A 13,210-nucleotide genomic window follows, 5' to 3' on the forward strand; every position below is an offset into this window, starting at 1 on the left:
GTAAGGAAAACGGAGGCTACAGCCAGTCTCCACTGGGATGGCTCTTAGTTACCAAAGAGCAACTGAGCCCCCACCACCGGGAGATGCAGTCACTACAAAAGCTTATTTTTTTTCCATATGTGGCTTTAAAAAATGGAGGTTGGTATAAACTTTGAACAAAAGCAAAACAAAGAAAAAATTGTAATACCTTGTTACAGTGCTGTCCAGGCCCCAACAGCTTCACCTGGGAGCTAGTTAGAAAGAAAATGTGTAGGCTCCACCTTCAGAATTAATGAATAGAGTCTACATTTTATCAAGGTCCCAATCCTTAGCCTGTCCAAAGCCCATGTGATAGACACTGAGACAGCAAAGTGATGATGGCCCTTGTTTCTAATTTACACAGAGACCTTTAAAGTGCTTAAATATATCAATTCACAAAGCCTCATGTGCACCCCAAAGTAGTTTCCAGGAAAGTGAGGCCCGGAATGGAATTGTTACAACACTTGTCCAAGATCACTCAGCCAATGAGTGTGAAAGTCAGGATCTCAGTCTCAGTACTGCAGCTCTGGAATTAAAGCATGCCCAAAGCATGTTTCCCTTGTTTAACAGGCATGCAAACGGATTGAAACATCACTGTATGTTGTGAATAGATGAATTATTCCCCATCAGCTTTTTTAAGGTGCTAAGATATGGTGAATGGGCTATGATGTTAATTAGACCTTGAATAAGAATGATTTTCTTACTACCACTCTAATTTGTTGTGTCTGCGGACAGGAACGTGAGGGCTACACTGCTCTCTGTCCATGCCAGGCACAGAGCAGATGCTGACTAAATGATAGTATCTCATCCCAGCATCACCTGCCTGCTCAGTGGTCCTTTCTGATCTTCACTGATGGCAGTGGGTCTTTCCTTCCAGCCTAGTCTGTTGCTGCGCCCCCAGAACCTCTCCTGGACAGACCAGCCTCTCTCTCCTGACATATTCAGACATGCCTATGTACCTCTGACCACAGGTCCTTGAGCTTGCCTTGCTGCATCTGTCAGGTGGGAGGAAGAGGTGACATAGTTCCTGCCTCAGGGTGATCATGTGAGGACTGAGTATGCACCCAAGGGATTTAGGAAAGATCCTGCCACATAAGTGCTCACTGAAATCACTGGGCATCCAAGGGAAGCATCTGTGAGTATCCGTGACTGCAGTCACCCAAACAGCTGAGGAAGTAGGAGTCATTTCTGGCTGACAGTTGAGGAAACAGGCCTGGAGGGTACACAGCACGTGAGCTGTAGAGCTGGTATGAATCTGGGGGCTGCCAGAGTGGGCACTGACAACATGTGCTCCGAAGCAGCACCTGATGCTCTCAGGTGTTAGAGTGAAGCCCCATTTGGTTCTACAAACAGCTGCCTTGTGCTTATGCTATGCCATGCCATGCCATGCCATGCCATGCCATGCTATGCTATATTTATGCTATACTGTGCTGTGCTGTGCTGTGCTGTGCTGTGCTGTGCTGTGCTATGCACTGAGATAGATTCTGGTTACTTGGCACAGTCAGGTGGGAGGGAAGGGTTGGTGGAAGAGGTGATGCCCATGATTAACCTTGAAAGACAAACCAAGGATGGCCCCCAGCTGGCAGCATAGAAGGGAGACAGTATTCCTAGTGGAGGGTAAGCATGGGCAAAGAAACTGAGGTACCACTTCAAGTTCTTTGTAAATAAGACTGTGGGTCTTACTGAATCCTCTGATCCTACTGGGCCTTAGTGGTCTTCAACATGAATGAAGCAAGCAAGCTTCACCTACTCCAGAACATCACTTGACTTTAAATCCCATATCCAGTGTCAGAGCAGTTCATGAAAACCAATACTTTCAGGGGTTAATCAACTAACAGGACCAATACAATGACAGCTTCTATTGGTCCCTACTTCTCTGTGTCATGAAGCAACCTAAACACCTTTGTCTACAGTCACAGTGCTTGCTTGCCTCTGGCCATTTGGAATTTCTTCCTTATAGCTTTTTGGTACTCATCATATTCCATTTATAATATGTTCTTCTTATGACATGTAAACACCCACAAAGATCACAAAAGATTCTAAGGACTTAAGAAGAGGTTTTCCAATGTTATTTAGAAAAATCCATCATTTGTTAACAGAAAGACAGCCTCGTGAATATGAACACACCCCAGAGGTCAACTCTAGTGGTTCAAGTCCTCCGTTCAGCTGCATCCCTTGGGCAAGCTAATTAACTCCAGCCAGGACTAGAGAGAAAGCCTCATGAACACTTATGCCTTACTTTATGAAGAGTACAGTGGTATTTAAAATTCAATCTGAATTTTTTAAGTGGCAGTTACGATTCACATTAAGGTCAACATTTTTGTATTTTCTAGAAAGGGCCAAATACTACTTTCAGTTTTATGAACATTCAAATATCTGTCACTAGGAATTGACTCTACCACAGTTCAAAAGCTTCCACATAAATAATATGTAAGTGAACGAATGTGGCTGTGTCCCGTAAAACTTTATTTTTAAAACTAGACAATGAACCAGATTTGGCCCATAGAGTAGCATCTGCTAATATGTGCACCATGTTGACTTGCTGGCTCACTCATGAACTTTAATACTTACAGACTGACATTTACTGAGGTTAAAATAATTTTCCCTCTGGCCAGTTAAAGCAAGTTGCAGCCATGTTCAATTTATAATCATATCACATTATAAAGCTTTGCCCCCTAAGATCAATTATTTCAAATTTGGCATGCATGTTTTCTTCATTAAAAATCATTTGAATGGTGATTGAGATCAGGGCTGGTTTCCAAAAAACCCACTGTAATAGCTACTTTAGCTGTTAACTTGATGGGATTTATAATCACCACGGAAATAAATCTCTGGGCATGTCTTCGAGGGAATATCTGATTAGGTTAACTGAGGTGGGAAAACCCTCCCAAACTGTGGGTAACACTCGGGGGGGGGGGCGTTCTACACTGAATAAAAAGGAGAAAGAAGCTAGCACCAGGCTCCACCCCTCTATCTGCTTCCTGGTTGTGATGCAGTGTGACTATCTGTCTCCTGCTCTTGCTTTTATGACTTCCTTGCTCTCAAACAGTGAGCCAAAATAAATCATTCCTTGCTTAAGTTACTCTTGTCAAACATATTTGTCACAGCAACAAGACAACTAACTAATTCACCCTGCAATAACTGTGTAGCAGGAAGGACCCTTTTGTGTGCCTATTCATCTGGCTAGGCATTCAGGGTCCAAAAAGTGAGCTAACTTGATCCTCTCTTTGAAAGGAGGTGGCACCTTTTCTCTGAGAAGAGGTGTTATAATTCTTGTTGAGGTGGCCAAAGCCACCTCTTCTATTTTCTTTTCGGCTTCTGAGGCTTCCAGGGTTTGTCCTTGTGAGACAATATCTTGGTTCTCAGCTGTGAGAGTGTAAGCCAGCTGGTTTGTTTGTCCAATATGTTCAAAAGTACTGAACTATGAAAATTAAGTATGTGTGTGTATTATTATTATTTAAAAACAGCAAAGTGTGTAGTGGGGAGTGTTTTGACTCCTAAGAACCAGAACTAACATTCTCAGGTTTAAGAATTACCATGCTGGGCCATGGTTCCCCACGCTACAAATGCCCTTTCCCTTCCCTTCAAAGGGACAGCCATATGATCCGGAATTGCACAGTGTGACATGTGTCATATCTAGCTGAGAAGAGTGACGGCAGAGACCTCCCCTCTCTTGGGCAATAGTGACAGAAGCCTTCTGGAGTAGCAGTGTCTGAAGTCAGGTGTCTGTGTCACCTCCACTGATGCAAGCCTGGGTGTCACTTGGATACTGCTGTCAGCTGTGAGCCGGGCAGAGGTCTGGCTCTCTGGCTCCAGTGGCCATCAGAAGCCTTTGGAGGCGTCAACTGGACCTCATTTGGCATAGCAGGCCAGTACCCCATGCCCCATTTATTAGGACTCTAGGGAGCCTTTGCCACCATGAAGCACCATGGAGGAACTACCATCCCTCTAGGGGACACTCAGGTATGGGACACAATTATGCCTGAATAATTGTGGGAATTTCTCTAGCTTACAAATCCCATATCTCCTGGAAGAATCTCATAGATTAGCCACCAAGGTCCCTTGAAAAGATCGTTACAAGAGTCAGAGAATTGAGTTTCTGGGTCCTTGTCAAACATTTCTAGCACCATCAGGGCAGATGTAATTTGTCATCATGTGGCCATTTTGATGGTGTTGCCTAGTAACACAATTGACACTACATTTTTTTTTAATCAAGTTTACAGGGGAACAGAGCTAGAGAATTAATCCAAGGTCAACTTCTCACACAGAAGAGGGCAGGGTGTATGAGCCCGTGCCCAGTGTCTCAGAGGTTTCTTTTTGTTTTAAGCAGTCCCTCTGGGCTCAACTTAGACAAGGAAGCATACTGTGGAAGATTGATTTCCAGCCTTCTGGAAGTTTTGCCTGAGCCTAGGAAAGCCCTGGGAGGTTGTTTATATAGGAGCCTTTCTCACCCCATAGAAGAAAGTGCATTAAGAAATGATGGTAGAGATGAACTTTTGGTCAAGAGAGGATCTAGGAAAATAAAACTGGGTGATATTAAACTCTAAGGTTCTGTTATGTTTGTTTTATGAACTCCATTTCTTCAAGTGTAAACTCTCCTGAATGGTAAGGCTGTTTTGTTACATGCCAATAGTTTTCCTCAAACACTTGGCGGTTGGTGAATAAGTGATGATCATGGTATGGCTAAGATTCCCCCCAGAAGGAATTTTTTAAAAAAATTTTTTTCCAGAAAGATTGGGCCAGGCAGACATGTGCCTACTCTTCCCAGGGAAGCTGTCCCTCCCTGACAGCACCAGCTACTTAAGGCAACAAAAGCATTCCTATTCGTCTTCCTATTTTTTTTTTTTTTTACATTGTGACAACAAACGAGTGAATTCATCCATGGCCAAAGACTTTGGGGGATCATTGATATTTCCAGCAAAGATAATGACTCTGGGGACTTGTCTTCAACATAAGATGGTTTTATTTTAAAAAGTAGCTCACTCTTGTCTCAATACTAAGATGTTGGAACATACCACTACTGTTTGGAAAACAGATAGCTTAATTATAAATCTCACAAAAATCTGTCTGAATTTTAACAAGGGGATATACCTGTCAAGCTCAACAGCCTCTCATAGTACTAGAAACAGTAGCCAAAGTCCTGATAGAACATAGGCTACAGTGATTTCATATGCAGGGTGAGCTTCTTCAAATTACCACAAAGAACAAAGGAACCATCCAGAACAATGTAGCAACTGGAGGACTGGTTCATGTGACACAGAAAGTAGCATCTGTGGTCTACTTCGTAGCATTTCAGTCAAAACAGGCTCTGGACTAGAGACAGTATGAGATATGAAAGAATCCATGTTTTACTGAGTTCTCTCTCTGCTGGCATGGAGAGAAGTGTATCAGTCCTGTTCTTAAGGAGCTAATGGTCTAGAAAACACACACACACACACACACACACACACACACACACACACACACACACACACACCACACACATACACATCACTCCACACATATCACATACTAACACACATATACACCACACACACATCACACACTAAGACATATCATACACACATTAATACAAATATAAAACACACACCACACATACATAACACACATGCACCACACACACATACACACACTAACACACATATACATACACCACATATACATCCACATACACATCCTCACCACACACCACACACACACACACACACACACACACACACACACACACACACACACACACACACACCACAGTCCTACCTAAATTTGCAGGAAGAGAGAGCCAAGATGAAGGCACTGGATGGGGTGGGAAGATAATTCAAAGTGAAGGCCTAGCCCCTAAGGTAAGTTCTTTTTGGAGTTTTGGTATGAAGTTGACTGAGAAGAATCTGGGGACTTCTTTTCCCTGAAATCCCTGCATGAGGGTTTCAGATACTAAACTCAGAAGTGCTAATGGACAGAAGAGAGCTGTGCTTGTGGAAAGAGCCACTCATGAGCATCTGTGGGGAAAAAATGTATGATAGCACCGACCTATTTGGTAGCAGCAGTGGGGAAGGCTGTTCTTGTGCCAGACTTGCAGTGGGTGTCTCAGCTCTGACATCTAACTCACTGCTTGTGCCTGTCCCATGAGCAGTGTCCTTTTTCATGTTACAAATGACAAAAGGAGATTGAAAGAGATGAAATCACTTGTTCAAGCTCTCAGAACTGCAAAGCCGGACTGGGATTCCTAGCTGGTACCTGACTCACCATGCTGTAAGATTTCCAGAAGATGAAAGCTATCATGACTGTAAAAAATGTTAACATATACTTTGGTTTTTGAAAATTCAACCAAGGAGGAGGAATGGAAAGAATGGGATAAATGGCTTTGAGGAAATCGGGGACATGTAGCTCATGTCTTTTTCAAGTGTGTTCGGGAAATTCTGCATTCCTTAGAGGGTCTCTTTAGACACCCAACTGCTCCAACCACACTCTGAATTTCCAGAAATAGACTCAAGAAGGGAAAATGGCTGCAGATAAACACAGTGGATAATAGAGCCACACAATTGTATGGGCAGGCCATGCAACAGGGTGCCATTGGATGTTTAGATCTGGTGCTGTGAGGAGGGTGGAGCTGGCTGGAGGTTATTAAGCCTCACTTGCATGCAGACCATTGAGAGATCAGCTTTGGTAATCAAGGTTGGAGAGGAGGATTTCTGAAGCACAGCCACTGAAGCTTGAGCAGAAGGGACCAGAAATGAGATGTCACAGACGTAGCATGAGACATGCACTGTAAATTGCTGTCCTCTGAGTATAACGTGGCTGTTGCTCCACTGAACCATCAGCATCTGTGATTACCCTAAGGAGACCTAGAGAAGATTGGGTCAATAACTTTCTAACATACACAAATGGAGGAGTGCCTCACAAGGCCCTGCTTCTCCCAAGATTAAGATGATTAAGAGGCAGTTAACACCCCTCCCTAATGTTTATCAGGAAAAGACTCACATTGACATGCTGGCCAACTGGACACAAGAGCAGGGACAAGAGTCCTAGTTTTCCAAAGCCAATGAGAGTGCCTTCATTAGAGACTAGAGACAGGAAGAGCATTGGATTTGGGGATATGATGACTTCAGCTCCAAGATGATGTCAGTACTCCCGAGGGACATGTTGCATGGGCAGCTGGAATTGGATTAGCCCATGCTTTCATCTCATAAGTGCATGTTGGCTTCCCACTGGCACCTAGCACTGATCGTGGCACTGGCTATGGAGTGATGGGTCAATCACATGTTATAGTCCGCCATCGTGAAGCTCACAGGCATTGCACAAGCCTAGGAATCTGTATGGAATCACAGATTGCCATGCTAAGCAGGAAAGAGCAAGGGGCACAAGAGGGATCAATTTGGGAGAGTGAGACTAGCCAGTGGAACCTGAAGGGGAAAGCAGAGTGGTATGAGGGGATTCTGGAGCTAGAGGAGGCAGTGTTGGGCTGGGAGCAGCATCATCTACAGAGAGGCAAAAGTCAAAGTTGATGTAGGAAGGTGAGCAAGGAATCTCAACACTGTCTAGGCTCTGAAAAGCTTGGTACCACTTAGGCTGAGGCTCTTTAGACCTATAGTCAAAAAAAAGCAAGGTACTGGTGTGTCTGGCTAAGGTTAGATTTTGTTCAGGGACCATGGACATTCCAGCACCTCCCCATGCGGGACTTGTTTGCACATGGGGATTTGCCTAGTGTGTGCACCGATTTCGCCTGGAAAGTGAGGAACCTAGGTGACTCCTGATCCATCGGCTTCAGATGACTGGATACTGATGCTGACTTGGGATTCTTCAAACCCAGGAAAATACCTATTGCCTGGCCAATTTTCATCCTCTTGTTTTAACAGAAAGCTGGGAGGTGGGAGGGTCTTAAGGGATTCCACCGAGGTCAAAGCTACTGTGGTAGAAATAGCATCTACGGAGTTTTAAAAGAACCTCTTCAAGTGCTATCACTTGAAGGACACTAAGAAAGGACACTAAGCTGGGGGTTGTTTAGCTATGTGTTCTTGATGGCTGCAGTGACAACAGTAAAAGGGGCATTAATTGGAACAGTGTGCTAGGCACTGTTCGACTCGCTTAAGTTTCCAACAAGCCTGTGAAGAACTTCCTTTTTATATCCCATTTTACAGATGAAGAAACCAAGGCACAGGTGGTGAGGCCATTTCCTCAAGGCCTCAGTTTTTAGTCAGAAGTGCCTGAGTTTGTGCCCAGGCAGCATATCCTAGGTGCTTCTCTGTATGAATGGGGGTCATTTCCATTGCACCTAGACCAAGGACGGCCTGTGTCAGAGTAGGGCCTGGCTCATGGGCCTAGAGAAAAGACAGATGAGAAGGGAGCCAGGGAGGGGACACTTCCAGGTAGCCTGTTCTTGGAAACTGTTTCTAATCCCAGACTTCAGAGAGGGTGAGATCCTCACAGAGGATCATGGGATTTAAAGGTAAAGGAATCTTGAGAAATTGTGGAACTCAGCTCCCCAGTGTGTAGGAGGGAGGCCGAGGCAAGCAGAAATGGAGGGACACAGCTCAGAGCCCCTTCCCATTCTTCTCTTCCCACAAGAGTTCCATGCTGCTGGGACAGCTAAGAGACTTCTCCCAGGACAGCCTAGCATCCACTCCACCAAAGAGACCCTCTGCTGGCTAAGCAGCTGCTCTGGTCCCCTGGGACCCCAAGGTAGCCATAAAGAAAGATGAGACAACTAAGAAGGTGGCACCCACAAACTATTTTTATAAGGAAGCCAGACTGCACCCCAGTTCCTGCCCCTCTGAGATAAGTAGGTACACTCTTGTGACCCAGGCCAATTTCATCCTGTACAGGACCAGCCACATATAAAGCTATTCTAAATCCCCACCAGGCTTTAAGATGTCTCCCCAGTGCACTAAGTTCCCCTCCAGTATGCTATGGGATAGAGGCAGCAATTCTCCGCCCCCCATCCTCTCTTCATCTTAGAAGATAATGCCAATCCATTCCAAGGCTGTGGTGAGACAAGAGCTGTTCTGTGACCCCCAGAAAGCAGGCAAATCATACCTTTCCACCTGGAGGTTGACCTTGGAGGGTTCCACGTTGGGATTTTCCCATTCCATTTGTGGGCAGTGCATGAAGTAGCAGAGTGTGTACAAGGCCTCTGGCTCCCAGTAGAGCGCCCCCTGTTTGTGGTGCAGGGGTGTTCCATTGCCATGGTGCTTCGAATTGAGGGGCTGCAGGTGGTGCATCGCCCGGGACACCAGGTCACCTGTGGACAGAAACAAGATTTCAGAACCTCCAGGCACAGACGCCAACTTGAAGATCTTAGGGGAGACTCTGGCCCCTGGTTTCCCCAACCACTACATCCCACTACAGTCCCATGTCAAGCCGAGAGGAAAACAATTCGTTGGCCATGTGACGGTCAGGGACATGGTCTGAAGCACAGATGGCAATGGAATCAATTGCAGCCCTGCTCTTCTGGAACTCCAATTGCTCCCCCTCCCCTCTCATGTAGCCCAGGATGGCCTCAAAGTCACTATGTAGCTGAGGATAACTTGAACTAATCCTGCCTCCAACTCCTGAGTGCTGAAATGACAGGCATGAGCTACCACACCCACACTATATGGTATCCAGGATGGAGCTCAGGGCTTCTTTGCGAATTCTAGGCACACCTTACCAGTTGAGCTATACCCTCAGCCCTAGAAACCCAATTTCTAACAAGGCCCAGGAAGTGCTTTGTGCTTTGTTCCTGTTTGTTGCCTCTCCTGACTCACAATGCCCATATCATATCTACAGCATGGCTGATGGTAAGTCCCCCAGAAAGCCGTGCTAGAGCCATCCTGTCAAGTTTCAGTTAGCGCTCACCCTGTCCTTTCCTAGAGTGACTCTCATGGTGTGAGCTAAGCCATCCTGTCCATTTCAGTCAGCGCTCACCCTGTCCTTTCCTAGTGTGGCTCTCATGGTGTGAGCTTTAGAAGAGCCTGTTTTCCTTGCTGTCCTCACCTTGTACAATAAATCACTCTTACATGGTTCCTGGTGCCAGCAACAGTTTGGATGCTTGACATGCACCCCAAAGGCTATGTGTTGAAGGCCTGGCCTACAGTTTTCACAACAGGGACCTTCTGGAGGTGCTCAGAGCCTGAGGGATTAATCTATTGATGAGTTCCTGGCTTGTGGGCTGTTGGGAGGCAGTGGAAACAGATAGGTTCTAGCAGGAGGAAGTTAGTTACTGAGTGTGTACCTTTGAGAGGTGTGTTCTCACCTCCAGTCCACCAGTGGAGTTGCTTTGCTCTGTCACATATTTCCTGCCATGATACTCTGCCTCAGCACAAAAATGGAAACAAGCAGCCACAGATTGGCAACTCAGACAGAAACGCAGCCAAAGTATTCTTTCCTTTACATTTATTTCTTGGGCATCTTGTCACTGAGGTATGTGTGTATACATGGATTTATGTTTCGCTACTTTTGTTCAGGTACCTACAGAGGCCAGAGAGTGCTGGATCCCCCAGATCTGGACTTACAGGTGGCTGTGAGCACCTGGTGTGGGTGTCTGGAGCTGAACCCAGGTCCCTTGAGGCATCTCTCCAGCACCTGATACAGGAATTTTAAAGTCTATTTACAGATGGAGAAATGAAAGTCTGTGGCTGGAGAGATAGCTCAGAGGTTAAGAGAACTGGCTGTTCTTCCAGAGGTCCTGAGTTCAACTCTCACCACTTACATGGTGACTCACAATGATTCCTGTGCCCTCTTCTGGCATGCAGTTCAGGCACACAGCAGGTAGAATTCTGTATACATAATAAATAAATAAATTTAAAAAAAAACCACACAAAACAAAGACCAAACAAATAAACAAACAAACAAAAAGAAATGGAAGTCCCAAGAGGTTCCATAACTTCTCTAGGTTACATAGCTATAAAACATGTAAGAGCAGATTTGAGATTTGAACTTAGAACTCTGGCTCCAGAATCTATACACTTAGCTAAACTCTTTGAGCACAGGGGTCTGCTTCACCCTTCTTGGGACTAGCAAACCTGAAGAACATGCTGGTCTTTTTTCTCCTTTCTCAGAGGGAAATCGGACTTTTTAATATTAATTTTTATTTTTGATTATGTGTATGCATGTATGTATGAGTGTGGGTTTCTGCATGTGAGTGTGATTTCCACAGAGGCCAGAAGAGGGAATCAGATTCCCTGGAACTGGAGTTCTAGGTGGTTGTGAGCCACCTAATGTGGGTGCTGGGAATTGAACTCCCATCCTCTGCAAGGAACTGAATCGCTGAGCCATCTCTCTACCCTCAGACCAGACTTCCTAATGAAGCCACATCTTGTGTTCTCATGGGTCACAGGGCAGATCTTTCTGGGGGCAGCTGACTGAGTTCAGGAGTGCACCCTTGCCTTGGTCAGGACAATGATTCCTTCTTTCACGAATATTGCCAAGCCAAAGCAAGCAGTCTTTGCTGCTACTTGCTCAATTTTAAATGTGCTCATTTTGTCTTATTTAAATACATCCATGTAATGAGGAAAATTATGCCACTTTCACAAATAGAATATGAGGATCACTTGCCATAAATAGAAAGTAAATCTGATGAAGACAGCTCAATTTTGGTTCTGCTTTCTTCTTAAATGAGTAACAAGTATCAGAAAGGGGGTTAGGGGCTCATATCAAAAGGCACTTTTTAAGTTATTAAGGTTAAAACAGATTTAAGAGAACCAGTGTATGATAAATGTATTTTAATTCACTTCCCCTGGCCACTAAAGTCATCTCATGTACAGTGGCGTGCAGTGCACACCTTTGGAACCACTTGTGTAAGATATGAAAAGCTTAGCTTTATGTGTCCACTGTAGGGCTAAGTTGCTTGGTCAGACACTGACTACACATTTCTTTGGGGTATCTTTTGGATCATTTTACTGAGAGTAAAATGAGAACAGAAGAAGAAGACCTTCTATGATGTGGATGGGCCTTGGCTAATTGATTGGAGACCTAAAGAAAAAACTGGGGCTAGAGAGATGGCTCAGCGGCTAAAAGCATGAAGTCCTCTTCCAGAGGACCAGAGACCAGTTCCCAGCACCCACCAGGCAGTTCATGGCTGCATTAACTCCAGAATACCTGATGTTCTCTTCTGGTCTCTGTGGGTACTGCACACATGAGGCTGGCACGCGCGCGCACGCGCGTGCGCGCGCGCACACACACACACACACACACACACACACACACACACACACCATACACACACATAAACATAAGTGAAAAAATTTGAAGGTTTCCCTCCAGAAAAGGAGTTCTGCCCCCAGGCTTAATGTCAGAATCCCAGTCTGCTGGCCTGCCTTGCAAGTGCTGGGCCCACAGGCCACAGTCAGCCAAATCTTTGAAATCACCACTGGCCCTCCTACTCTTCCTTTGTGTTTTGAGACGTAGTCTTTGTAGCTTAGACTGGCTTTGAACTCACTGTGTAGCCCAGGCTTGATAGGATTTACAGATTCTCCTGCCTCAGCCTCCCTCCTATGTGATAAGATTATAGACATGAGCCACCATCTCTCTCTCTTTCCTCTCTCTGTCTCTCTTTGTCCTCTCTCTGTCTCTTTCCTCTTTGTTTCTGTCTCTTTTCTTCTATCTGTCTCTGTCTCTTACCTCTTTCTCTCTCTCTGTCTTTTTCTGTCTCTATCTCTCTGTCTCTGTCTCTTTCTCTCTCCACCAGCACAATGTCTATGCTAGTCCCTCCCGTCCCATCGGGCATTGTCTGGACAAACCTAAGACTGAACCTCTCAATTGCATGCTTTACCTGAGTTCAAAACCCAAGAACATGAAGCTCTGTGACCAGCAGAGGTTTTCCTCTGAGGATTTCCTCTGAGGGCAAAAGTACAGTGAGCTCCTTTAGAAAGACATAAGGTCCCCAAGCCCCTCCTACTGAGTAGAGCCGCAGCTTTACCATCCTACCCAAAGCAGGTTTGGAGCTCTGCCACTTCTGATGGGAGGTGTTGGGATACAGTCCGAAGGCTGAATACCTGGTCAGCATGTGCAAGGGGCTGAGCAGCAGGTGCAGTGGCTAATAGAGATGTCAACTTGACTGGATTAGGGTCTGTCTGATAGCTGGCAAAGCATTTAAAGCATTTCTGAGTGTGTCTGTGTGGACATTTCCTTACAGAACTGGCATTTAAATCTGTGGACTATGGAAGAACTATCTACCCAGTGTGGTCACCTAATCAGTTGAGGTCCCTGATAAAACAGA

The 13,210-nt window shown here is 45.3% G+C and overlaps 1 protein-coding gene across 2 annotated transcripts in view; it reads right to left on the reverse strand.

The window, feature by feature from the left end:
• Positions 1-13,210, reverse strand: part of Btbd11 (BTB domain containing 11) — a 278,066-nt gene that overhangs the window by 81,969 nt on the left and 182,887 nt on the right. For both annotated transcript variants that reach the window (XM_035451736.1, XM_027392491.2), the window contains exon 3: positions 9,049-9,253. In XM_035451736.1, the coding sequence (XP_035307627.1) occupies positions 9,049-9,253 (205 nt within the window). The remainder of the gene's footprint in view (positions 1-9,048; positions 9,254-13,210) is intronic.

The sequence above is a fragment of the Cricetulus griseus genome (genome assembly GCF_003668045.3).
Source record: "Cricetulus griseus strain 17A/GY chromosome 1 unlocalized genomic scaffold, alternate assembly CriGri-PICRH-1.0 chr1_0, whole genome shotgun sequence".
Classification (NCBI taxonomy): domain Eukaryota; kingdom Metazoa; phylum Chordata; class Mammalia; order Rodentia; family Cricetidae; genus Cricetulus; species Cricetulus griseus.